This window comes from Drosophila bipectinata, chromosome 2R (assembly GCF_030179905.1).
Source record: "Drosophila bipectinata strain 14024-0381.07 chromosome 2R, DbipHiC1v2, whole genome shotgun sequence".
In the NCBI taxonomy this organism is placed as follows: domain Eukaryota; kingdom Metazoa; phylum Arthropoda; class Insecta; order Diptera; family Drosophilidae; genus Drosophila; species Drosophila bipectinata.
This window is the reverse complement of record NC_091737.1, coordinates 13,113,738-13,138,240: the sequence shown is the minus strand read 5'-3', so window position 1 is coordinate 13,138,240 and position 24,503 is coordinate 13,113,738. Positions and strand designations below refer to the sequence as shown.

General features: G+C 42.8%; 3 protein-coding genes and 1 long non-coding RNA gene across 7 annotated transcripts; 2 read left to right on the top strand and 2 right to left on the bottom strand.

Annotated features, from left to right (window-relative positions):
• Window positions 1-11,022: 11,022 nt before the first annotated feature.
• Window positions 11,023-11,557, bottom strand: Obp47a (Odorant-binding protein 47a). The gene is made up of 2 exons (XM_017250437.2): window positions 11,504-11,557; window positions 11,023-11,445 (listed from the first exon to the last, which is right to left on the bottom strand). Exons 1-2 carry the CDS (start codon window positions 11,555-11,557, stop codon window positions 11,023-11,025), a joined length of 477 nt encoding a protein of 158 aa, XP_017105926.2.
• A 4,306-nt stretch (window positions 11,558-15,863) lies between these two features.
• polyph (polyphemus) lies at window positions 15,864-17,645 on the bottom strand. 4 transcript variants are annotated; one of them, XM_017250424.3, is made up of 6 exons: window positions 17,494-17,645; window positions 17,373-17,438; window positions 17,168-17,318; window positions 16,624-17,103; window positions 16,389-16,567; window positions 15,864-16,336 (listed from the first exon to the last, which is right to left on the bottom strand). In XM_017250424.3, the coding sequence occupies exons 1-6, from the start codon at window positions 17,556-17,558 to the stop codon at window positions 15,901-15,903; spliced, it is 1,377 nt and encodes a 458-aa protein (XP_017105913.2). In that variant the 5' UTR covers window positions 17,559-17,645; the 3' UTR covers window positions 15,864-15,900. The 4 variants fall into 4 exon arrangements, with proteins under 4 accessions (XP_017105913.2, XP_043066727.1, XP_070134656.1 ...); XM_070278555.1 differs by having other exon boundaries at window positions 16,158-16,326; XM_070278556.1 differs by having other exon boundaries at window positions 16,188-16,326; window positions 16,385-16,567.
• Window positions 17,646-21,407: 3,762 nt separating this feature from the next.
• Window positions 21,408-22,324, top strand: LOC108131535 (uncharacterized). Its single transcript, XR_011442418.1, has 2 exons — window positions 21,408-22,001; window positions 22,053-22,324. It is a non-coding gene; the product is annotated as an uncharacterized lncRNA (long non-coding RNA).
• A 1,348-nt stretch (window positions 22,325-23,672) lies between these two features.
• Polr2E (DNA-directed RNA polymerases I, II, and III subunit Rpb5) lies at window positions 23,673-24,493 on the top strand. The gene has a single exon (XM_017250391.3). The coding sequence runs from the start codon at window positions 23,756-23,758 to the stop codon at window positions 24,386-24,388; it is 633 nt and encodes a 210-aa protein (XP_017105880.1). The 5' UTR covers window positions 23,673-23,755; the 3' UTR covers window positions 24,389-24,493.
• Window positions 24,494-24,503: the final 10 nt, after the last annotated feature.

The window sequence follows — 24,503 nt, the reverse complement described above, 5'->3', positions numbered from 1 at the left end:
GCAGGGAAAGAGGAGATGGGAGGGGGTGCTAAGAAAAAGCCATCATCATCCTGCAGGGGTGCTGCAGCTAATAATAATAACAGCTCATGAGCACTGACATTTGACAAATGGCGAAAAACAAACGAGGAGCGTCCCAGACACGCCCATCCATTTAGAATGCAAATGCAGTGGGGCTGTAGCTGCAGCTGCAGCTCAGCACAACCATTCCATTCTAGTTCCTATTAACTTGGCCCACTTGGGTGGTAATAAGTGGTAGTGATAGTAGTAGGGAGAGCAGTAGCCAGCGAACAAAAGACTCAAGTTGATCGGCCATATTGACAATGCCTTGTCGCACAAATTGTTTATTACCGGAAATGTCCAGGCAATGTCTGGCAGTTCAGCTCAGAACTTCTCCAGTTGGTCGCCCAGCCACCCAACCACCCAACCACCCAACTGGTCTCAGTTTCAAATCAAAATGACAACGAAGCTTCTTTTCATTGTTGTCGCTGTCGATGACACAACACAAACAGAACACAAACCCAACACAAAAAGTAGCAGGCACGGCAAACAACTGAAAAGCGCGGAGAAGTTCCATCCGCAGTGTTGATTTTTCTTTCGACTCCCATTGCTGTTTGTGTATTTATTAAAAAACTTTTGTAATTATAGCAATGCGTCTTCTGCCATCGGACACCTGAGTGCTGGACATTTGTCCAGTCTCTTTGAAGTCCAGGATATTGCGATTTCTGATGTCCTTAAAGAGAGCTAAAGCTGGTATTAGAATTTGTTAAAAAATTATGAGAACTAAAAATGTAGTACCCAGAACAGTAGCCACTTATTGCCCATCAAGGCAGCAACTTTCGGCAGTACATGAATTTAGTTTTTACCTTTTTTTTTGTAGTTGAGAGTGAAACTATTGTAATTATTTTGAACAGCCAATAAGGGCGACTGCAACAGCAGCTAATGGCCCAGCATACAGAACCTTGTTTGTCCTTGTTCCAAGAATCACCCAAACTGCTGCAGGACCTTGTCTGCCATGTATACACAGAGTGAATAGTGTCCAATAGACACCCCTGGGCAGTATGCTACCCATACTTAGGTTCTCCCTAAGCCTTTCTTCCCCCCAAAGCCCATTCCCGGTGCCCTGAAATTTGTTTGTTTATTTCTTTTGGTGCCGAGCATTTTGTGCAACATTTTTGGGCAAATTACTTGTACAAACTTTAAGGAGGGGGAGACGTTCGGCCAGGTCGTACATTGCCGGACGGATTGGCACTCCGGCTCTATCGCCAGGCAAACATTCCGGCAGTCAAAAGTTGAGCCTTTGGGTTGCCCAAAAATGTGTCTTGCCTTTGGTTTTTCAAGGAAATTCTATTACGAAACTCAATTTCTGCAGAGCTTATAAACGTTTTAAGCTTTTATGGTACATTTTTATTTACATGTTTGAGTTTATTATGTGTCTTACAATTAATAATATTTTCCCCATAACAACCTGCCCTTCTACATATATTAATTATTCGTTTAGTCTAAACAGCTTCTATTCCTTGACGTATTTGTGGCTTTTCTGTGTAAGACTTCCGGCCGCAAATATTTGAAATTTCCTCAATTTTGGCAACTCATTAACTGAAAAGCAGAAGCTGAAGAAAAATTAGATCGCTGGTGGCTATGGGAAATCGCACACATGTAGCAGCCGAACAGCAGCTAATTAATTTTAATAAATTGGCCGCAGACTTCCTCATCCACTCATCCTCGGATTGAATGTGTGGCAGCTCGATTGTCTCAAGGACTTGTATTATTTTTGGGCTGAGCCTCCGCCAAAACCGAAAATTAAATAAATCCTGTGCCGTCAAATTAGCGCACGCAAGCGAGGATATGCCTTGCGTCAGTGTGTGTTGTGTGTTGTATGTGTGTGTTAGCCCACTTGACTGTTGGGCTTTGGGTATCCTATCAGGTGCCTCCCAGCCGACACCTCGCCAAAATCCCAGCGACTGACAAAGTGGCGCATATGAATATTTATGTTGGCGAAATTGATGCCGCTACAATTACCGTTACCGCTAACTATACACTCTCACACACACTGGGACACACACACACTAACTTTCACACAACAGCTGTCAGACACACACATGCAGACACGGCCACAGAAACAACTCGGAGCTGCCAATTTACGGCACTTTGGCCGTAAAGTTTTTGCCTCTTGCCTATAAATTATTGACAGCTTGTAAATTTTACTAAAGTCACTTGCGGTAGTCCTTCCTCCCCCTCTCGCTTTAGCCATTAAATCTGATAGATATATATAGACAAGGCATATATTAGGGAATGTTGGCCCAAAAAAAGATTTATCTAAGCCGAAATCTTTAATGTCCAGCTTTCTCACCCATTTTTTTCGCTCTTTTGTCTAATGCACCAAAAATTTGCATACAAAGGAGAGAGTATGTGTGCAAAAAAATAGAAAATGGTGAAAAAAATAGAAGAGCAAGCGAAACATTGTAATGGACCTCCGGAAAATCCCAGAGCGTTAATTTCTTTCGCTTCCGCTCGCTTTTAGTGGACTTAATTCCATTTGAGATGTGGTGGGGATAGAGGAGTCAGGAGGGCCGGGCCCGCTCACATGAGAAGCGGATGATGTCGCTATTAAGGACACATTAGCTGGACACTTTTCTGGAATTATGTGGCGGTCGGACGTGCATGCTAATGGCAGATAGACAAATGCGTAGAATGAGCGACAGAGAATGCATTAAATGCCAACGAATTCGCATTCACACAATGCATGTCAGTGCAGAGGGAAAAAATAAGGCTTTAAATATAAAGGATAATCTAAGGAATGTTAAAATAAAAGCTACAAATATTTGTCTTATTTTAGACCATGATTTTAGGTTTAAAAACTTAATTATTTCTAAATCTCGTAGACACATTTTTTCAGTGGAATATAAGCCTTTCACAAATCCATATACCCATCTCTTATTGCCACTATATTACTATCTCTTTCTGTCTATGACGACTTCATCGGGAACTGGGTTAAGTTTCTAGGCACTTCAAACGTCATCGATGCCGTGGCTTTCGTCCTATTTTGCACATCTGGGCGCCTGTTCCGATGGCAGCCAAGGCAACATGGCGTCGTTCGGCAGCCAGCGAGTGCCAGGACCTCCGTAGAGGAGATCGGGCGACTGAGGGGGAAAATCCGAAACAAAGGAAATGCATTTCTCTTATTCTACTAAGCTCTCTCTCTCCATCCGATTGAAAATAATACCATCGAACAAATTGTGGAATTGATTTCGTTGTGTTTCCATATTTGCCGGTTTATTTGGCAAAAAAAAAATTAATAGATGACGACAGCAAAAGGAAAGTCTTACGAAGTTTCCCCGCGAAAATACAAAACTTGCCGTATAAGAGACAGACCTAAGAGAACGCTAAGAGAGCCCAACGAAAGCTCTTCTAATGTGCCATAAAACTTACGATATTTGTGGTGGTATAACAGTTATCCTGCCAACAGATACCGTTAAGCTTAACATTTCTGTTGAAGGTCCTGCCGTCTAAAGAAAATGTTAAAACCTATCAGCGAACTAAATTGGAGGAACTTGACTGGAGGGCGAGAAACATTTTCAATTTGTTTGCCTGGCCTGACTTCCGACTTGTCCCTGATGGCAAATTTGCATATTTAACGTTAATTAAAAACAACAAACATACCCAAATCAGATTCGATTTTTTTTCAAACTGTTTGTGTTTCCACATTGAAGAACTTTAATTTACAAGTTGGCAAATGAGCGTGCCAAGTGGCTCAAGTTTCTCCTTCTATTTTTTTTTTTTTTGTTAAAAACTTGAAGAAGGCAACGCACAAACCGGAAATAATAATCAACAACAAACATCCACTCCGCCTTTCGTCTATGAACTGCCACGACAATGTTTTCATTATATATGAGTGTGAGTGTGTGTGTGAGGGAGTACGATTTTCGGCAAGATGTATGTGTGTAACGGTGCTGGCGGCGGCAAACAAACGAATATTGTTGATGAATACTCGACATCACGTACGCCCGAGAAATGTACGTGTTTCCATTGTAAGGAAAGCGGGCAAGACAAGTCAAGCTTTCCCCCTTTTTTCTCTTCATTTCCTCCTAGGTACCCTTTCCTATGTTTCCTGGCCCCGCCTCCATACGCCCCTATCTGGGTGGTGTGAGTTACCAGGGTGGCAGACAAAAGTGTAGCATAAATTTCAGCGTCTAGAAAAGCAAACTAAAAATGGGTTTTGGGCCAAAAACACAAAAAAAAACGCAAAAAAAAGATGAAAGACGCTCGCGGTTATGCGGATCCAAGTGCCAACAAGCCGAAGAGACAAGTTTTGAAATACAGAGAGAGAAAATTATAGGCTGTAGTCCTTCATCAAACATTAAATTTGATAAATAAAATAAAAATTTATACTAGATTTTATATTTTATCTTATTATTATTAAGAATATATTTATTTTTAATTTCCAAAATATTTATTTGTGTAACCAATACAAAGTTCCATTTATCATATTCGTACGGGTTTTCGCTTTCCCCAGTTGCCTGGGCTGCCAGGGCTCTGGCTGGATCATGAGTGTTTTATTGCAATTAATCATTGAGCGCACGCACGCACACAAAGCCATTGAGAGACAGACACTCACACACACACTCGTACACCGTGGAATACCCACACGCACACATTTACAACTCGTTACACGACCAGCGTGCCGCACCCCCGAAAACAGTCCCCATTTCCAGCATGTTAAGTTGATAAACTGCGCTTCCCTCTATTAACTGCTCCTGATTGCTGTTGTTGCTTTGTTATTGTTGTTGTTTTTATTATTTGTTGTGCACAACATGTCGCAGTTGCCCCGCCTCTTCTTGCCTCTCCTGGCTTACTTCTTCACGAAGATAGCTTTATCACAATTAAAGGAGCTCCAGTCAGGAAGTCGTAAGGGAAGCAGGCCAGGTGTCCATTCCTATCTCTTTCTCATCTTTATTCCTTTCTCTTTTTCAATGTCTATGTCTTTGTATGTGTGTGTGCTTGGGGTTTTAGTGTTCTTTTGTTTATTACACAATTTGTTTAGTTTCGCTTGCCATATGGCAGAAGGAATCAATATTTATATGGTGTAGTGCCAACTAGATTAGAATAGTTATGGTAACAAGTAAGGATTTCAGAAAAAACATAGGCCAGAGCCCATTAGAGTCCTTTAAAAATGGGTAATTAACCCCGGCTTACTTTCAATTAAAATCAGATTAGACAAACCTCAATGGCGGGGCCAACTCCTGGCATAATTAACCAAGTAAATTCATCTTTTGTTTGGCCAACTGACCAGGGACAAGTGGCAGGCAACAATAACATTTCATTAAACCCATTAGCAAAGCCAAATATTTGCGCAATTAATTAGTTTTAATTACAATTGTCGGTTCTTTGGCCAGCGGCATGGCAGAGGCATACACGTCGTATACGTAATATATTTTATGTTCAGTACAGCAGCACAGCGGCCCTGGAAAATGGAACAAATCAGCATAATTAAATTTAAACACTTGCCAAACGCACAGCTTGATGGAGCAAAGATGGAGGAGCGAAATGGCAAAAGCGGGCCAAGCATTAAATTCAACTTTAAATGGATTTGCGAACAACAAATTAAATCCAAAAAAGGGAACGGGAGTACTGCACAGACCATACCGGGCCAAGAAGAAGTAAGACAAATGAGAACGCTGGAGGGGCAAAAGTTGAAGCGAAAAATAGCAAATAATAGTGACATGACGAAATACAATCATAATCATGGCACAATGCGACCACACCACCACCATAACAACAACAACAACTATAGCCAACTATACGAGAATAAAAAGCAAAATGGAGGAAAACTTTTGCCATAAACAACTGGTAGAGCGAGACAGCTGGAGTGAGGAGAAGAGAGAGAGGGAAAATAACAAGCAGCATAATAGAGCTTGGCTGCCAGCTGAAGCTGAAAGAAAAACTAAGATACCATGGCCGCACAAAATGGAGAGAATAAGAAAAAGGAGCATCAGCTAGAGCCAGAACCAAGACCAGGAACCGGGAGCAGCAGCAGGACAACCACAACAGAAATAATAATGGCATATAAATGAAGTAACAAACATTGTTTTCCTTTGACATAACTCATTAACCAGCAGAGACGAACACAACCTAAAGCACAAGGAATGCAACGACGATGATGATTCTCGAGGACCAGCCAGCAGCCAGCAAAAAGATCCTCAGAGCCCAGTTGAGTCAGGGATTCGAATTCCTGACTGCACATTCTAGTCTGGCGCTGCATCACGTGCCACGCTCAAATTAATGGCAACCGGTTTCGGTGGCCAACTCATTTTAATAGACCTCAAATCTACCAAGCAGCATTCCCAACTAAAATTTCTTAATTAATACAATAAGCAGTCGGGAGTCGGCGGTAGTGGGGTAAATGGTATGCCTGGGTCCTGGTTCTGGGAATGGGCCACAAATGTCTGCAATTATTTTTGCATGGCATGCAAGAGGGCACAACACAGCCAGCAGCTGGCAAAAATCTAAACCCCAACATCGCGACCACAACCGCAACAAGCCGTCAAGCGGCTCTCTCTCTCTCTCTCTCTCTCTCTCTCCCTGTCTCTTTCCATTTCTCCCAACCGTTGTGGACGGTTGTCTCTGCCATGTCAGCAACTTTCACCGCAAACCGTCTCCTGTAAATGAAGAAATTCCTCGTGTCGCCCTGTTGTCTTCAGTTGTCTCAGGCCCTCAGCTGGAGCATCAAGCTGATTGAGGTTTCTTCTACCACTACACAGAGAGAAAAGGGACTAGGAAACTATAAAACATTTTTAAGAATGAAAAAAAGTGTCTATAAAGGATTTTTTAAGAAGTCTAGTAAGTCTTAATATCTTTGAATGCATTTCTCTTTTCAAAAATTGGCATTTTTTCAAGTGCATCACTTTTATGACAAATGAAACTCCATGATGGGTTGGCAATACTGTGCAGTACCGTTGATTCGACTGCCATGAAATGGCAAAAAGTGAAGCTCTCTCTGGGGGCCACCTAATTAGGCCTTAAGCTTCGGACTCAATCAGCGTGTAAGCAATTGCCAATACGTGATTTGCCAAAACAAAAACTTTCACACACGCCCTGGCCCATCCCATCCTGGCTTCTCGATTCTGTGTAGAGGAGGTCTAGGGGTGGGTCAATGAAGGCGTGGCAGATCACAGCTGCGTAATCGATTTTCAAGTGTGAAAAGCGGCCCTACTTTCTGGCCCCAAAGCTATTTGCGGCCATTTTTTAATCTACACTCGAACGCTTGCCTGGCATGCGGCCGTATTTGCTCAACGTGATGAGATTTTGTGGTCTATCTCCCCGGGCCCCACTCCGGCGGATTTATATTTTCGTTTTTTGCCTACCAGGCCTGGCGGGAAAACTCTATTTACATTTTTTTTGCTTCTATGGCGTATCGATCTTTTGGCCAAATCTTTGACTCCCTTTATGGCCCAGGACTTGGTTTGGTGGTTTAGTGGTTTCGTTCTCTCTTAACGCCTGAAAGCAGACAACAGCCACTGCCTCTAAGCTCGAGTCACTTTTTGCTGCCCCCTTGGATTCTTGTTGCTTTAGCCTTGTGATTTTTTTTTGCGTTTTATTATTTGGTAGTAGAGGAAAGGGCCAGGCCAAGTCCAGGGGCTGGGTGTAAGTACGCAACAGCTGCCAACAGCCGGCGGAAGGCGGAAAACTTTTCTCTCAGCCAACAAAACAGCAGGCGGCTAGGAAAATGCAAAGAAGTATTGGAAAACAAAATTTTCAAAAAAATAAAACAAAACAAAACAACGAGTAAGCATGCACGTAGAAGATTATTATCAATATCTTATGGGCCTCTAAGTAGATTTCAAGGTATTTCTTTGTGATAATGATGATGTCACAAACTCTAAAACTACTTGCCAAACATTAGAGGCTGGGTCCTTGAAATACTTTATTTCTAAAGCAAAATGTAACTTCAAAAGGATATCTGGTTATGTCGAATTTTTTTTTTGCCCATTTTCCGCCCCGCTTATTTTGACTGTTTTTCCCTGTCAGTCGCTAACCAAGCAGCAATGCCATATTTTTTGGGGGATTTTCTATTAGGACATTGCATATACATCAACGGCAAGGAAAGGCAAAGTTTAGTCTAATGCTCTTAACGCTCATGTCTAACCGTTGATCCCACTCCCCTGCTGCTGCTTCCTCAGTGTGGATTTGTCGCCTGTCTGTTTGGCTTCGTCTTAGCCCACAGAACTCCCACCACCCATTCCCCACGATCTTTCCTACACACTATATATAGCTCTGCTCACAATTCTCTACTTAACACATCGACTAACGACAGACGTCGCGCAACTTTCGACATGTCTTCCGAGTTGTAAGGCCCTGAGAGTAGTTCCATGTCCGAGAGCGAGTGCATAGTTATCCCTTCAATGTGTATTAGCACTGGGAAAAAATATTAAAAAAATTAAAAGACTATATAGATCTAGGGATTAGGCACAAGAAGCCACTCCTAGGCTTTAAAGTATCTCAACACTTCTTTACTTTAAACTTTTTTAAATTTTAACATATTTATTTCTTCACTTTTTCTCACTGTGCCTTTTTGCCAGCTGTCTGTCAGATAAAGCATAATTTGATATAAATGCATTTTAATATACAACTGCTGCTCATTGGAGAAGCTCCACGCCAGGCCAGCTCGGGTGCGGCGAATTTATGTTTTTGCGTAAATCAAATGAATAATTTAAGCTCTCTGCATGGCCAGTGTCTGTCACTTAAAAATGTCAGGGCTGACATCAAAAATTTCCGCCGTTCGCTATCCATTTTTTTTTTTTTCGTATCTGATTTATATCAGTAACAGTTTGGGGTGAGCAGGACGGGCAAGTGGCCAGTGTAAGCTTTGCGTAATTGCATTAAATGGCATGGAACTGAATCCATCACACCACAGAACAAGAACCGGGCTATACTGACCGGGTAAACAAAAACAAAGAAAGTTTCAACTCCAGAGATACTCAGATGTTTAAATACTCTTTTTAAAATGTATTTATTCATAGAATGCTTAAATTTCATATTAAAGTCTGACCATTTAAGGTCTATTTGTCCATTTAATTGTTTTTAAATTATTTAATTATTATTTAATTATTCAAGTATCAAACCTTAACACTCCCCATTTTCAAAGAGTATAAATATTCATGTTCAACATCAGCGCACAAAATTCCAATTTATTTTAATTGATTTATTAATGATTGAAATGTTGCATAAATGTAGCAATATAAATGTATTTTTCGGCTACCCCGATCTCTCAGCTCTTTTCGATGAATTCTCCCCTTCAGTTTTTATTGTTTGTCTGATGAGGGAAACCAATTTTCAAGACAGAGGCATGATGAAAAAAAAGCGATTATTGTGGTCAAAAAATAATAAAAAGTATATACATATTTTCCATTCCAATAGATTGTTAAATTGTTGATTTTAAGGTGGATATTTTTTCTTAATAAAGCATCTCTAAAGAACAGTATCCATTTCCTTTTGTAGCTAAACTCTCAAGAAAAGGGTTTACCATTTCCTTGGTTGCACATTTGCGGATTGGCCCCAGGATTGGGCATAATTATGCAATTTCCTCCTTAACGCTCAGACAGGCAGGCACAAAAAGAGTTAAATTCAATAAAATTTGCATTTAACCACAAAAACAGTGACTCCTCCAAACTCGGTGGGAAAGCAGCTGCAGACACAGACAAAAAATGGGCAAAAGTTAAGATGAGAGTCGAACAAAGCGGGAGAAAGCTCAAAGGGAAAGCGAAGTCTGAGACAGAGACAGAGACTTATGTAAATTGAAATTCAAGAGCTGAAAAACCAGAGAAAAACAACAACAACAACAACAACAGTGGGGGGGAAAATAACAAGAGCATCAACAGCTGAAAAACTGACTGAAAAGACAAAAAGAAATTTTCATTCATTTCGAATTACGCTGTATGAGTGTCAAAATGGCGGTACACCAGCACCCCCTCTGGCATAATTGAAGGCTTAAGGTTGGAGAAGTAGGATATAGGAGGAGATGCAGGAGGTCCTGGGGTAGGTGTGACCCCGGAAGTAGGTGCCTGGCAGGGTGGGCAGGGTGGCAGGAGGCGGTGGGTCAAGGGTGGCAATTGGCTGGGCTTTTGTCGCCTGTCGCTTCTGCTGGCGTTGCAGACCGAAAATTCAATTTCATGCCGCGTGACACAAAGACAAAGCCAAAGCCAACCCAAAGGCAGACGCTTTTCCTGGTCGGGGAAAGTTGCGAGGCAGTGGCAGCCGAGGACACCCAGCGGAAAAGCTGGAGAGCTGCATTTGGGGGAAAAGACGCGAAAGGACAGAAAGTTGACATTCAAAAATGTGCGCACTTCGCTCAAAAGAATTTCAAATTAGCCACTTTTGCTTAACAATTGGCGCGGGCCAACAAATTAAAAGGCAGCCAAGTGGGTAGGGATTGGGTAGAGAGTGACACCGGGTGGTGGCAGCACCACAAAATAAATGGTAAAACCGGCAAAGTCAAGTCAAGTCGAGAGTATTCAGGTGGTCAGAGCGCAGTTGGCGACAATTTAAAGTCAAGTACCCGTGGGGGAGTACGACTATTGGGTATAAAAAATAATTGCCGAGCAAAATGCACTCGAAATCGCAGACAAGTGCCAAAAGGGAGCTAAGATAGGGTGGTGGCAGTGGGTGGTGCCAGTGGGTGGTGCAACTGATGTGAAGTTCGATCCGGCATTAGCGTCATTGCCACAATCGTGTGCACCGCGACCTGAGCTTAGTTAACAATGGCCCCGGCGTCTGACAAACTAAGTGGCAAAATTTCCATAGAAAAGCGAAGTAACCGCAGAAGTCAAGGAGGAGGCCGAAGGCAAATTCCCAATTGAAGGTCCTAATGGTCGCAGCGGACTCAAGTGGCTCACTTTGGGCATATGGAAATCTCAGTGTCTAAAAGTATTCAAGTTAGAGCTTCAATTGCAATTAATAATATAATATAATGCTTCGTTTTATTTGAAACCCTGATTACCAACACCATATAAATCTTTAAAATAAAATCTAAGGCAACTGGACATCTGACTGGGATGCGGTAGTGACCTCCACATCCTTGTTGGCCTGCTTAAGGAGCTGACGGCACATGTGGATTTTGAAGGCAGTCTCGCACTTGTTATTGCCACGAATCATGTGGCAGTGGCGCTCCGGCCAGTGATCCGGATTACTGGCTTCCGACAGGAGGCCCAGGAAATCGCGCTCCACAAAGACACCGTCGTGCATGAGACCCATCTGCTCGTACAGACAGTGAGTGAAGCACTGGGTGGACTCGGAAGGACTAGAAAAGTCCTGCTGCTGGAACTTGTTCAGTTCCCGGAGAGATAGGTCGGTCTCCTCGCCGCACAGCCGGATCATGTCCTCGGTAAGTGGTTTGGGGGATTCATCGGCCACAGTTAGTCCCAGATTGATGTTTACTTTGGCAAAGCGAGCCTTAAAGAAATAGATTATTTGAAGACTCTCTCTATTTTTTTTTAATTTTTTAACCAACCTCGCTCAAAGCCAACAGGCTAGAAGCTAGTAGAGCCACCAATACTGGATTCATTCTTAAACTTTTTAACAAAATTGTTGAAAATACCTCCCACTACCAGCCTTATATACCGACCACCTTTCGATCATTAGTCCACCGGAAATGTTTTAATTGCGAATATCAATTCAATGAGCCGAATATATTTCGCGTTTTCCGCGTCCAACGGCCCGAAAAAGTTGAGGCGCACTCTCCTCAATAGCCAAAAAGTAACAAACCCAACCAGCCAGAACCCAAATCGATGCAGAAATGCCAATTGGCATACCGAAAGTATCTTGAGAGCTGCTTCAACAAATCCTGACTGCCGGGCAAGTTCTTCTCCAGCCATTGAAGAATTGGAAGGAGCCAAAAAAAATACAAAAGTTGCAAAACAAATTTTTTGAAACAAAACAAGAAGAAACTCGAAGGAAAGAGTCTCAATTGTGGCAAAGACGAATACTGGTTATACTCTATATTCTTACAGGAAAAACAAGAGTTAAATCTTAAAGTTGATGCTTAAGGTTAATTTAATTAGAAATCACTTTCCTAAATACACTTTCCCAATAACTCGATATTATTTTAGACCAGTCTACAGGCTCTAACTCTAAACTTAAATACTAATAACCAAAGTAAAGCCAACAACTTTGGATATTCATACTTGACTTGGTCTTTATGTGTGTGTGTACCTAAGTGTGTGCTTGTACAAGTGTGTTGGGCACTTCCGTTTGGCTGTTGCGCCATTTTGACTGCGACTATTTCCGCTGGTCGCATTAACTGCAGGCGCATAACTTTTCCAATTTGCTTTTGGCAATTATTGATATAAGCCAGCATCCAGCAGCCAACAGCCAACAGCAACTTGAACGAGCTCCTCCTGTCTGCCACTTCAGTTGGCTTCCCACTCCTCCCACAATCACGTTTGCATTGGTCCGAGCATATTTTGCTGCATTCTTGCGCATATTTGTGCAACATTCCAAAAATTCTTGAACAAAGTTTCGTTATTATTGCCATTTTGCCGACTCTTGGGCTCGTGGCTGGGAGGTTGCAGCTTCCAGCTTGCCACTTTGATTACTTTTGCAGTTGCCGTTAGATGCAATTAGTTGGTTCATTAGAAAAACAACTCCTCCTACCACCGCCTCTCAAATGCCCCACTCGATAGGAATCCACACACTTAATTAGCAGTTGCTGTAGGATGGGAAGAACTCTCACTGATTGCAGGACTTGTATCTTGTATCTTTGTATCTTGAAGATGGCCCGAACAGCTTGAGTATGCAAATCGGTCGAAAGTGAGGTCGAGGCCTGAGTGATTTGGCCAGAGCTCTTTTGGTCTTTTGGCCCCGGGCCGGCTAAAAATTCTCACATTTTCTCGCAAAGAATTTAAGATGCAAGTGGGCATGTGACCCGAAGCTCCGAGCTTCGAGCTCCAGCTCTGTTGCATATTTGTTGCATAATGCCAACTTATGCACTGGCACATTGTTGACCAGTTCCACCGGAATCTATCTCAAATCCCATCCCTTCCAGCCCCCGATTTACATTATTCGCCGCTCCTGTGTGTGTCCTGGCAAGCGTTTTTGGGTTGAAAAATCTACAAATCGCATGCCACAAACAAAAGCAAATGCCAGCCAAAGGATGTGGATAGCTGTAGGGATGCATATGTAGATGCATAGACCAATGGATGGATGGATGGATGGTTGGATGGATGGATGGAAGGATAGATGGCTGAATGCTTAGGGGGATAAATGGTTAGATGGCTGCTGGCATACCAGCATTATTCCACGTCACTGCCGTCCAGTGCACATTTCAAATTGGAATGGAACGCTGGAAAATAGTCCTGGCGAAAGGAAGTCGGCTAAATTCTCGAGCAAACTCTCTCATTCAATGCGAAATAAATAAGTAAATAGTTGAGATGCCCTTGCCATGCCGCTGTGACAATTCACCCTTCTTTTTCCAGTCAGCCTTCCTTTCCTCCTTGCCCAATCTCTTTGCGGTTTAATTTTCCCATCCCGTCAGCATGCAAATCACACACAATCAGAATGAAGTAAACGTGGGCCAAAGGCAAATATGACATTTCAGTCAGCCAAGTAAATAAATGTTAGGCGGCACAAATGGAACGTGCCAAAGTCGCTTCACGTCGAGGTCGCCACCCCATCCTCAGTTACCTTCACCTGGTCGCTCCATGTGTCTGCAGGTCTAAGCCACAAAATGGTATACCCTTCTCCTCCTCGACAGGCCCCTGGACTGTCAATCCTTTGCAAACAAATGTGAGGAGTCATTTCGCAGCCCGAGAATTGGGGAGCTCTTGAGTTGGATTTAGCTTCCAAGGGTTCAGGATGGGATGTCCAGTTGCCTGGCTCTCATCTTCATTTTAAATCGGAAATACCAATCCTAGATTAGACTTTTATTTGAGTTTATTATGCTAAATTAAGTTTAAATAAACCACAAACTATATTTTATCAAAGAAGCTTCTTTAAATCCTTCTTAAATATCCTCTTCCTCCATTAAACATCCATACATTATACCCATTCCATGTCTTTTCTTCAGCTGCATCGTTTTCTTTTCTTTTTAGCCTACAAATAATTGTATTAAAATGGGAATTTTTTTCAATTTGAGAGTTTTGGTCTGACAGGACTCCACTCCCGGACATGTGACAGCCGGGACGTCGAAAAGAAGGAGACAGAGCGCGGGACAGTCGGGAATGAAGTTGTGGCACGCATTGTCTGAGCCCTTCGACGAGGAGGTGGGGAGGTGGGGAGGTGGGGGCGAGGGTGGCAAGGAACAGCGACATTTTAGCCACCAACCATGTGGGACAGGAGCAACTCCTTCCGCCCCTTCGGGTGCCTTGCCGCCTCCCAAGTTGGCAACGAATTGTTTGATAATGACACTGACATGATGCTGCACTGACAACTAGGCAAGAAACTGGCTCCGGCTGCAGCTGGAGTTGGAGTCGGAGTTGCTACTGCCCCTGCCACTGCCCTTGCTCCAGCCAGAGGCTTTACTCCTGCCACCTCCCACTCCTCACAGTCGTGCTCCCACTTTTTCTTAACATCCCAGGCATTTGTTGTCTGGCCCACGAAATTATATACGAAAATTAGTTGAAGCGACCGCCGCTGGCGACTTTTCTATGTGAGCTTTTCCTTAGTTTCCTCCTGCTCTGCCAGCCTGATCCTGTTTCTTGTTACTTTTCTTTTTATTTGTTATTTTTTTCCATCCCATTCTTTTTTTTTTTGTGTGTGTGTTGATTTGCTTTTCGGTTTCGGCCGTATATTTGGGGGGGCCAGTGCAAGCGGCGCTCTAAATTAAGTTTTAAGCAACATGTCTGCAAAAATCATGCCCCAGGATACTCCGGAATGGCCCGGCCGCCACCCCATCGTCCCCCTGGAATCCCGACTGCTGTCGCTGGCAGTCGCAACGTTTTATTCTTGGTCTTCAGCTGTTTTTTTTACTTTGGATTTCGTTTTTTTTTTTGTTGGATTTCTATTTGAAGAATGGAAATTGTGTTTTGTGTGTGTTTGCTGCAGTAGTGGTCTTCCTTGTCCTTCGTGCAGTTCCTTGAGGAATCCCCTGCCAACTGCTGCCTGCTGCCGCTGCAGAAGTATTTTATTTTATTTATTTTTTTTAAAGATTTTTTTTATTGTATTTCGCTGGCCGTGCTATTTGCACTGGCGCAGTCAACAGTCGCCGTCGTCGGCAGTTGCTTTTCCTGTGCCTATTTATATATTTGCAGGACGACGGATGCTGAGGCGCTGGGGAGCGGAGACCGGGGAGGGGGGAGGGGGGCAAGGACCAACAGAGATTGTACTTCTTCTTGGCTAGGAATTTGTATTTGTGTATTTGTCTTTTAGTTTATTGTGCGGCAGCTAGGCAACTTTGCCTTTTGTATTTGCGCTCCATTGAGGCAGGGAATTCAATTTTAAAATCGCCCAACCGCCGACGTGGGTTTCAAGTCCTGGCTGCATTTGATTACAGTGCCGAACGCTTCGTTTAAAACGATCGGAGCCATTCCCATTTCCACCATTGCCAGGCTAATTAAACGTGGCGTATACTTGATGTGCGCTTAGTCAAGTATACGCCACGTTGAGCAAACAGGAAGCGGCGAACGACGGAGAACAGCGACGCTCAGAGGGCTTAGACAACGAACCGACTTAATCGGGGATAAACCAGCAGCCGGCAAACACTTGGCTGGCAATTAATTAAAAGCCACCCAGCCAGCTATCCCAGCTATCCAGCCAGTCAGCCAGCCAGCCAACAACCGCTAAAATCCAGCCAAATATTAGCTTCTTAAATGCAACAACAGGAAACAAAAAGCGGACAACTTGTGAAATCCGATTTTATTGCAAACAATTAGCAACAGACCAAAAAAATACAAAAAGAATAGGGGGAGACACCTATATGTTGCCAAAAGTAACCTTCAAGTCCTTCACCAGCTGCATCGCGGCCGCTGTGCAGCCCACCACCCCAAAGATAAGGCCAATCAGGATGAGCAATAAATCCCGCAATAGCTTCCACCGCAACCGCCCATATCCATAGCCATAATTCAGGAAAATATCGATCAAGGCCGGACACAGGAAGTTCAGATTGCTAAGCGAGAGGGCTCCCTCCAGTTCCGTGAGAGCCGCCAAGTTGGGAACACTCACTGCCACCACACCGGTTAGAAGCAGAAAGATGAATCGCACCACGTACTCGAGCATCGCCGAGTGGCCCTGGCTGCGGTCGGTGCTTCTTTCGTAGTCACTGAATACCACAGTGATCACCACAAAGCCGTTTAGAGGATAACTCAGGAAGATTCCGATGGCTATGAAGACCTTGATGCACTGCGAGAGACTAAGGATGACCACTTGGTTAGAAGACTAGAGGAAGGCGCAGGTTTACCTACATTTCGTCCCTCGGAATATTCAGAGTGATGCTGGCATGTACTTCCTCGCCAAATCGCCAATACCCCACGAACCCAAAGAAAATGTTGGATATCAGAATAAAAAAAACAGCCAGGTTAAGGACCCCAAAGATGCCCAGATAGCTCTGTGGATGTGCCATATTCGCCTCAACTACTAGCATCTAAAAAGCAATCTTCAAGATCATCACAAAAACTTTCTTTTTAAATATCGACTCACCGAACCCACTGCTGTTAGGGAGAAGGCGGCAATACCAAAGAACTCGATCCATTGGATTGGAGGCTTGGCCAACTCCCGATCCCGGATATCGGGCAGGCCGCTAAACAAATAGTACATGATGAGAGCAAACCCGGCATAAAGGACAAAATTGGAAATCAAGTTTAAGGGCACCAGGTACTTCAGACGCCGGATCATGAAGATCGGCAGGAGGAGGATACAAGCGCCCAGGACGTACAGCCGCTCATTGTAAGACTCGGCATAGTGATCACCGATTTCCTTGAAGTTCTTCGCCACAAAAACCAAATAAACGGTGCACAGGAGAAACTGGCTAAAGACTATGACAATAGTGGTCATGATGCTGGCTGTGCGGCCCAGCCATCTGATGCAGGTGGGACCCTCTTCGTAGGCGATTTGGACAGCCTCCGGCATGGAGACCTGCGGCACCAGTCTTCGCCGGCAGCACTCGGTCATTCCATGGATCTGTCAATAGGGCTTAGGTAATTCAAACACCACTCTGATAATTGTGAAGTAGCCACTTACAGACCAGCAAATGAATGGAGTAAGTCAGTATAATCATCAACAGGATGCACATGACAATGCCGATCACAATACCAGAGCAGCGAAAGGCCAAGGGCATGGCTAGGACACCAGTTCCAATCACACATTTTAGCAGGGAAATGAAGGCATCACAGTTGCTGAGAAAAAATCCAAATTGGTTATTCAAAAGGATTTTTAAAGTTAATTCTTACGTCAATGGCACTTCCACGGTTCGCTTTTCATAGGGATTATATATATAGAACGATGTAATGGACTGGCTGCAATAGATCCAAAGATTAAGATCTCATCTGAAGCTGGGACACACTCACTCACGAAATACTGGGCGCCTCCTGATCATTGGACTTTTGGGCCTGATCCTGCTGTTGCCTGGACTCCATTGCCTTGTCGAAATGTTGTCGAGCTTCTTAAAATTTTTAAAAAACAAAGCCAACACTTTTGACAACTATTTCAAATTAGTTTAGTCGATTCCCCCTGCCCAGTCCCCTAGTCCCCGTCGTTAAGCACCCCTGTGACTGTAGCTGCGCACATTCAATTCACTTACAGGATAACTACGATTGCAGCTGCAACGGCAACTGGAAGCTGGGGGCAGTGCCACCGCACCGCAATCAAAATGGTTGCACATGCGCGCCCATTATCATAATAAGTGCAACTTATGGCCAGCTTCGCGGCCCTGTATCCCATAAAGTTGGCCAACTAACGGTGCATTGGTCCTGCGACCGGAGGTTGGTAACTAGATGAAGGTTAGTCTGGTAGTGGGAATGGGTGTTTCGGGGGTCCGGGTGACAATTTGCCAGCGGGTGCCACAGTAAGGATAACATGAAACTGAACCCTTCTCTACAAAAATCCCTCCTCTATCCTTTTGTGGCCAAGCTCCACTGTAGACTTTAGATAGCTAATGGCAAAGAATATCCTGGAACGTTCGCAGGAAGACGATTGTCATGCCAGAATGCGCACTTCCGCGTCCGCATTTAGTTAGTTTGGCTGTGCTGGTGTTGGTGTGTCTCCTCCGTGTGAGTTTAACAGTAAATTGAATTAAAATTTATTGTGCAAATTGCAGAATTCCGAAAGCGCGCAATTCTGCGCACAGGACTCGCCGCGCCAGCCGCCAAGGCAAATCCAATACAAATAAAATTAAGTAAAAATGCACAGAACTTGCCGTGGTGGTGGGGACTAGATTGGTAGCAAAGCATAGCAGGGGCTTGGGCCGAATCCCCTTCCACTGTATGTACAAGTGTCTGTGTTGGCACAGAAATATGCAAATGCGATATTGTCGCTGGGCGACATTTACAACAATTACAATAACAACGAAGGCACCTAACTGCGTGCGACATGTGACACGATATTCAAATAAAGGCGCATTGCGAGAAGGGGGCGTGCCAAGGCAAGGCAAGGCAAGGAATGGCAAGGCAAGTTGCCTTCATGGGTGGGCGGGGCATTTATAGCATATATTTTGCATAAAGGGAAATATGCAGCAGCAGAACCAGAACCAGAAGCAGAAGCAGTGGCTGTAACTGCTGGAAAGCAAAAGAAAACGACCAGGAACAGCGCAGAAATCAAATAAAACAAATTTGGAATTTTACAGCAGACAGAGGAGCATGCGGCGGCAAAGGCATCGAAGAAGCAACCAAAGAACTGCTTATGTGCGACAATGCCCTCCTCGGCTTCTGGCTGTTCTCGTCCTGCTGCTTGTCCTCGTTTTGGACCAGAAGGATGCCTCCACATGTTCCTTAAACTGTCAGCAATGTGCGAGTGTCATGGGCGAGTGTGCGGGTGTACGGGTGTACGGGTGCCCGGGCGTGTATATGTTATGGAAACAAACAGACTGACATTCAATTTAAATTCCTATACAAATAATTGCATGGCATTGGCGTGGGTCATGAAGACAGAACCAGAGGACGAGCGAGGGGACACAGGATCTCCGTGAAAGGGGCAACTGTGATTGCTTGCCGCCTGCTCACAATAGATTGCAACTTCTTGATAAGAACTCAACCTGAACCAAACTAGACTGACTCTTCGCCACTATTAGGCGCCGAGCACATAAAACAAAGGCTCTAGGGATGCGAATCGTTTAACAAGTTAGACTTTTAAAAATAGATAAAGGAATCCTTTCATGCAAATATATAGCCATCACTGTGGGCCATATTCTGCCAACATGCATTTTTGTGCTTTTTGAAGGGGACCCCCCAGAAAATTTGACAAAAAATGTAAAAATTAATTTGTTATCAGATTTTGATGCAGATTTTCAGAGAATTGATCTACAATTCGTTTAAGGTATTCCTCTTAAGAATCGGTATATTATTGGCAATGATATAGCCCTCACTGTGGGCCAAATTCTGCCTACATCCATTTTTGTGCTTTTTGAAGGGGACCACCCAAAAAATTTGATGAAAAATGTAAAAAATAATTTGTTGTCAGATTTTGATGCAGATTTCAAGAGAATTTATCAACGATTCGTTTAAGGTATTCCGCTTAAGAATCGGATAATTATTGGCAAAGATTCAGCCATTATTGTGGGCCATATTCAGCCCCCAAAGCATTTTTGTGCTTTTTGAAGGGGACCCCTCAGAAAATTTGACGAAAAATCTAAAAAATAATTTGTTATCAGATTTTGATGTAGATTTATAGATAATTGATCTACAATTTGTTTAAGGTATTTCGCTTAAGAATCTGATAATTTTTGACAAAGATATAGCCATCACTGTGGGCCATATTCTGCCAACATCCATTTTTGGGCTTTTTGAAGGGGACCCCTCAAAAAATTTGACGAAAAATCTAAAAAATAATTTGTTATCAGATTTTGATGCAGATTTTTAAAGAATTGATCTACAATTCGTTTAAGGTATTCCTCTTAAGAATCGGTTAATTATTGGCAAAGATATAGCCATCACTGTGGGCCATAAGGTATTCCGCTCAAGAAACCCATGAATACTGGAAAATATATAGCCTCGCCTGTTTCGCGTAGATAGTCCTTCTTTCCTTGCATACTTTTGGACTGAATCACTTTATCTCGCCTCTGCAAGGGATAAGAATATCTTGAATATATTTTCACCATGGAAAGCTAAAAGCTGGCTCTGATTTGCCTGGCTCAATGTCAATGGCCAGACGTTGCCGAGACGGAGCAGAAAGTCATCTGGCGAATAATTACAAATTCCTGGTGTTATGCGTGGCGTGGCTGGTCTGGATATAACCAACGTCATTATCCCTGGCTCATCATCAGCTAAACCGAAAATAAATGCCATTTGGTGGAAATTTCCCAATGCAGCGCACGCACCGGGCGACAAGGATGTGCCGGCTTTTGTCCTTGGCGATTGCTGGCTCACTTGGCTGGCTCACCTGCAATCCGGGCAAGTCGAGCCCCGAACATTATCGCCGCGCTTATCGCGTCGTCATCATCGACGTTATCAACAGCTTAGCATCGCCGCAAAAACTTTGAAAGTGCACCCACGTTCCACAGCAGTGGCTGCCACGCCCACAGGACGCTTTACACTGAGAACAATTTTGCCAATATATGACAAATCAATACTTATGGAATATAAACTAGAATTTTATTTTCAATTTAACAAAAACTGAAAGGTTATTTTATACAATTATCTTCTTAAAATCTTTTAAATATTTATGAAGTTTGTAACTCATATATTTCTCCAAGTATACAATTCTCATTCTGTCCGCCTCAATAATTTTGATCAGATTTTCTGACGCGCTTGTCCAGCGATGCTGTCGTGTTGCCATCGCTTTTATCCCCGCATTCTGCTATATTTTTGCATTTATAATGCAATTCATCGTTCATTTTTCATACTTGCACAAAGTGGATTTTTATTAGATTCCCTTTATTCTTTGCTTTTTATTTTTTGTTCCACCCAGAACGGCTTGGTTTCTTTGTGAACTTGTTTTTCAATGCGTAGCCTGCACTTTGCCGGCATTAATGTTGTTCGGGCCATATGGAGACCACTGGCCAAAAGCGTGTGAGAACGAATAACTATCATGCTGAATCGGTAAGTGCTTCAAACTCGTGGTTTTTCGATAAGGTTATCTAGAAAGAGATTTCTAAAGTTGTAAATGAAATGGTCTGTAAAAAGGATTAAATGTTGTAAAGATTAATAAAGGATTACATATTTATGAGAACAAATTGTTTAATAAACCACATAGTTTTATTCTCTTGACAATTGCAAAGTACAAGATAAGATTGTGATCTATTCTTTTTAGTATAAAAAGGGGTTAATTTCAGTTTCAATTTCGATAGTCAATATGAAGTCAATTTACTTATTAGTCGTGCTGTTCACTCTGTGGCAAACTTGTTTTGCTGCTGCCGAGCAGTATTATTCGTCCTGCGAAGAGGCTAAGCTACAGAGAAGCGGAGTCCAGACAATTAAATTAGGCAACGACACCTTGAATGTGTATTGTGAGACCCCGAGAATGGGAAAAAGTGGCTGGTTGGTGATCCAGAGAAGAGTCAGTGCCGAGGAGAACTTTTATCGCAATTGGACCACCTACGAAAATGGTTTTGGCGACATAAATAACAACTTTTTTATTGGATTGAAAACCTTAACAAATATGATGCAATTAAAGCCCCATGAATTGTATATTTATCTGGAGAACTTTAAAGGGGAAACACGATATGCATACTATGATTTCATCAATGTAGGGGATGCAAGCTCCAAGTATAAGCTGGAGTTAGGAACCTATTACGGAACTGCCGGAGACTCAATGGATGAACACAGAAACATGATGTTTAGCACCTACGACAGTGATAATGATAAAGTCGTCGAAAATTGCGCAGCTATGTACACAGGTGCCTGGTGGTACAACAGATGCTACCACAAGTAAGTCAATAAATACCTTGAAATAATAATATTACAATTTTATTCTTTCAGCAATCTGAATGGTGCCTATCTAGGGAGCGGTATATATGATGGTCAATATTTATTTGGCTCTGGTATAACTTGGAAAACATTTCAAGACAATAATTTAAGCTTAAAAAAGGTTGAGATGATGGTGAAGCCTAAGTGGTAAAAACTATTCTTTTAAACACCAAATATACTAACCAGAAAACAATAAAGCATAGAAAACTTTATTGCCATATTTTAGCGTCTGTCAAACAAATAGTCCGTGGTAAATAAATTGAATTAAAATATTGAAAACAAAATTTACTCTTTTTTAATGACTAAAATACAAGGATAAAGACTGCAAAGATAAGCTCTATCTTAGGAAGATCTTGAAACTATTCTTGCATTTATAAAGCAATTCATCGTTCCCTTTTGTACTGACTCAAAAGTGCATTTTTATTAGATTCCCTTTATCTTTTCTTTGATTTTATTTATATTTTTTGTTCTTGGATGCACTGCTTGGTTTCTTTGTAAACATGTTTTAGTATGTGAAGCCTGCACTTTGCTGGCATTAATGTGGTTTGGTCCATAAGGAGACCAATGGCCAACAGCTTTTGAACCAAGGGGCAGCTTGAAATTTTAATATGTGATCTATATGTATACTTCAATACTACACGAAGGATGTCAGACAAAAACCAATAAATATTCAATAAGCAAAGGAATGCATTGAAAATAAAAGGAGTTTTGTTATGATAATATCGAAAATCATAGAAAGGAAATAGAGGATTAACTTTTACAGAGAAGAACATTTATATAAGTGAGGCTAGTTTCTTCAAATTTATTTGTATTTTGTGTTTCCCTTACTAGTGAAATAAAAACGCTCCAACTCTTAATAACCGAAAACGTTCGAAGTTCGTGGCTTCATTTATTATGCATATTTTCCACACAATTTGTCACGAGGGCGGGCCGTTGAGGAAAAACTACTTGGAAAACAAACGCAACGCAACACCACACACAGGACTCCGCGCCTTACCCAGTGAATTTTCTATTAAATAAACTGTCAGTCATTGACGTTGGTGCGTCGACGACGTGCGGATGCGAAAGTCATACACGATGATGTTCCAAATAATTGCAGATGCAGGGGGGAGGGGGTGCCCCCTCAGAAGATCCTTGGCGAAGGGGCTCGCTGGTAGCTATATTAACGGCATTTTAGTGAGTGGCACGCAGACAAAGGATAAGAATAGGAGTCATTGGTGAATGGCGAATGCCACCGCAGCATATTATTTAAACGTCTGGGCCGTAATTGAATGTTACACGTAAAATATTGGAAAGAAAGTGAGCTGGGTTCATTATGGGGTCACAAAACGTGAGCACCTTTTTGAGTATCGAAATTATTGACAATGAGTGGCAGAAAACATATTGACTTGGGTAATCCTTAGATCTTTTTAAAATTGCCGGCATTACTGGGAGCAAGGCCCTTAATACAAGACCTTTAAGCATTTAAAATTATTATGGAAGAGTTAACAATAGTAGTAGAAACAATCCCACGTTGCGTATACTTAATTCAAATATTTCGAGTTGCCAACCATTAGGTTGTGAACCTGGCTTTTAGTACATTTTTTAGTATTTAGTGTTATGTCTAAAAACTTTATGGTATTTTTCGCCGCTACTTGCTCTGGTTACACTACAGCTATCCGCGTGCTCTATTTACAATTTTTCGATTAGTTATTTTATAATTTTCTCAACCAAAAATGGATGATGAGGCCGAGACTTACAAGCTATGGCGCATTCGCAAGACCATCATGCAGCTGAGCCACGACCGCGGCTACCTGGTGACCCAAGACGAGTTGGACCAGACTTTGGAACAGTTCAAGGAAATGTTTGGCGACAAACCCAGCGAAAAGAGACCTTCCCGCTCGGATTTAATTGTTTTGGTGGCCCACAACGACGATCCCACGGACCAGATGTTTGTCTTCTTTCCCGAGGAGCCCAAGATCGGCATTAAGACCATCAAGACCTACTGTACCCGCATGCAAGAAGAGAACATCCACCGCGCCATTGTGGTTGTCCAAGGAGGTATGACGCCCTCCGCCAAGCAATCGTTGGTTGACATGGCTCCCAAGTACATTCTGGAGCAGTTCCTTGAGTCGGAGTTGCTGATTAACATCACGGAGCACGAATTGGTGCCGGAACACGTGGTGATGACCGCCGAGGAGAAGCAGGAGCTGCTCAGCCGTTACAAGCTCAAGGAGAACATGTTGATGCGTATCCAAGCTGGCGATCCGGTGGCCCGGTACTTCGGATTAAAGCGAGGGCAGGTGGTGAAGATTATCCGCTCATCGGAGACGGCCGGACGATACATCTCGTACCGCCTAGTTTGCTAAATTCCGACCCTAATCCTGTAACAACCGAACTGTAAATGTAGCTTAAGGAATCTTTTATTTAAGAGGAAGGAAGGTGTTTCAATAAACAGCAATCTTTTCTAGAAATTGTTCACTT

Excerpts from the sequence above, each read along its gene's own strand:
- polyph (XM_017250424.3), bottom strand. The coding sequence starts at position 17,558 with ATGGAGTCCAGGCAACAGCAGGATCAGGCCCAAAAGTCCAATGATCAG. Across the intron at positions 17,439-17,493 it reads CAGGAGGCGCCCAGTATTTC|CCAGTCCATTACATCGTTCT; the intron begins GTGAGTGAGTGT and ends GATCTATTGCAG. Across the intron at positions 17,319-17,372 it reads ACCGTGGAAGTGCCATTGAC|CAACTGTGATGCCTTCATTT; the intron begins GTAAGAATTAAC and ends ATTTTTTCTCAG.
- Obp47a (XM_017250437.2), bottom strand. The coding sequence starts at position 11,557 with ATGAATCCAGTATTGGTGGCTCTACTAGCTTCTAGCCTGTTGGCTTTG. Across the intron at positions 11,446-11,503 it reads GCCTGTTGGCTTTGAGCGAG|GCTCGCTTTGCCAAAGTAAA; the intron begins GTTGGTTAAAAA and ends TATTTCTTTAAG.
- Polr2E (XM_017250391.3), top strand. The coding sequence starts at position 23,756 with ATGGATGATGAGGCCGAGACTTACAAGCTATGGCGCATTCGCAAGACC.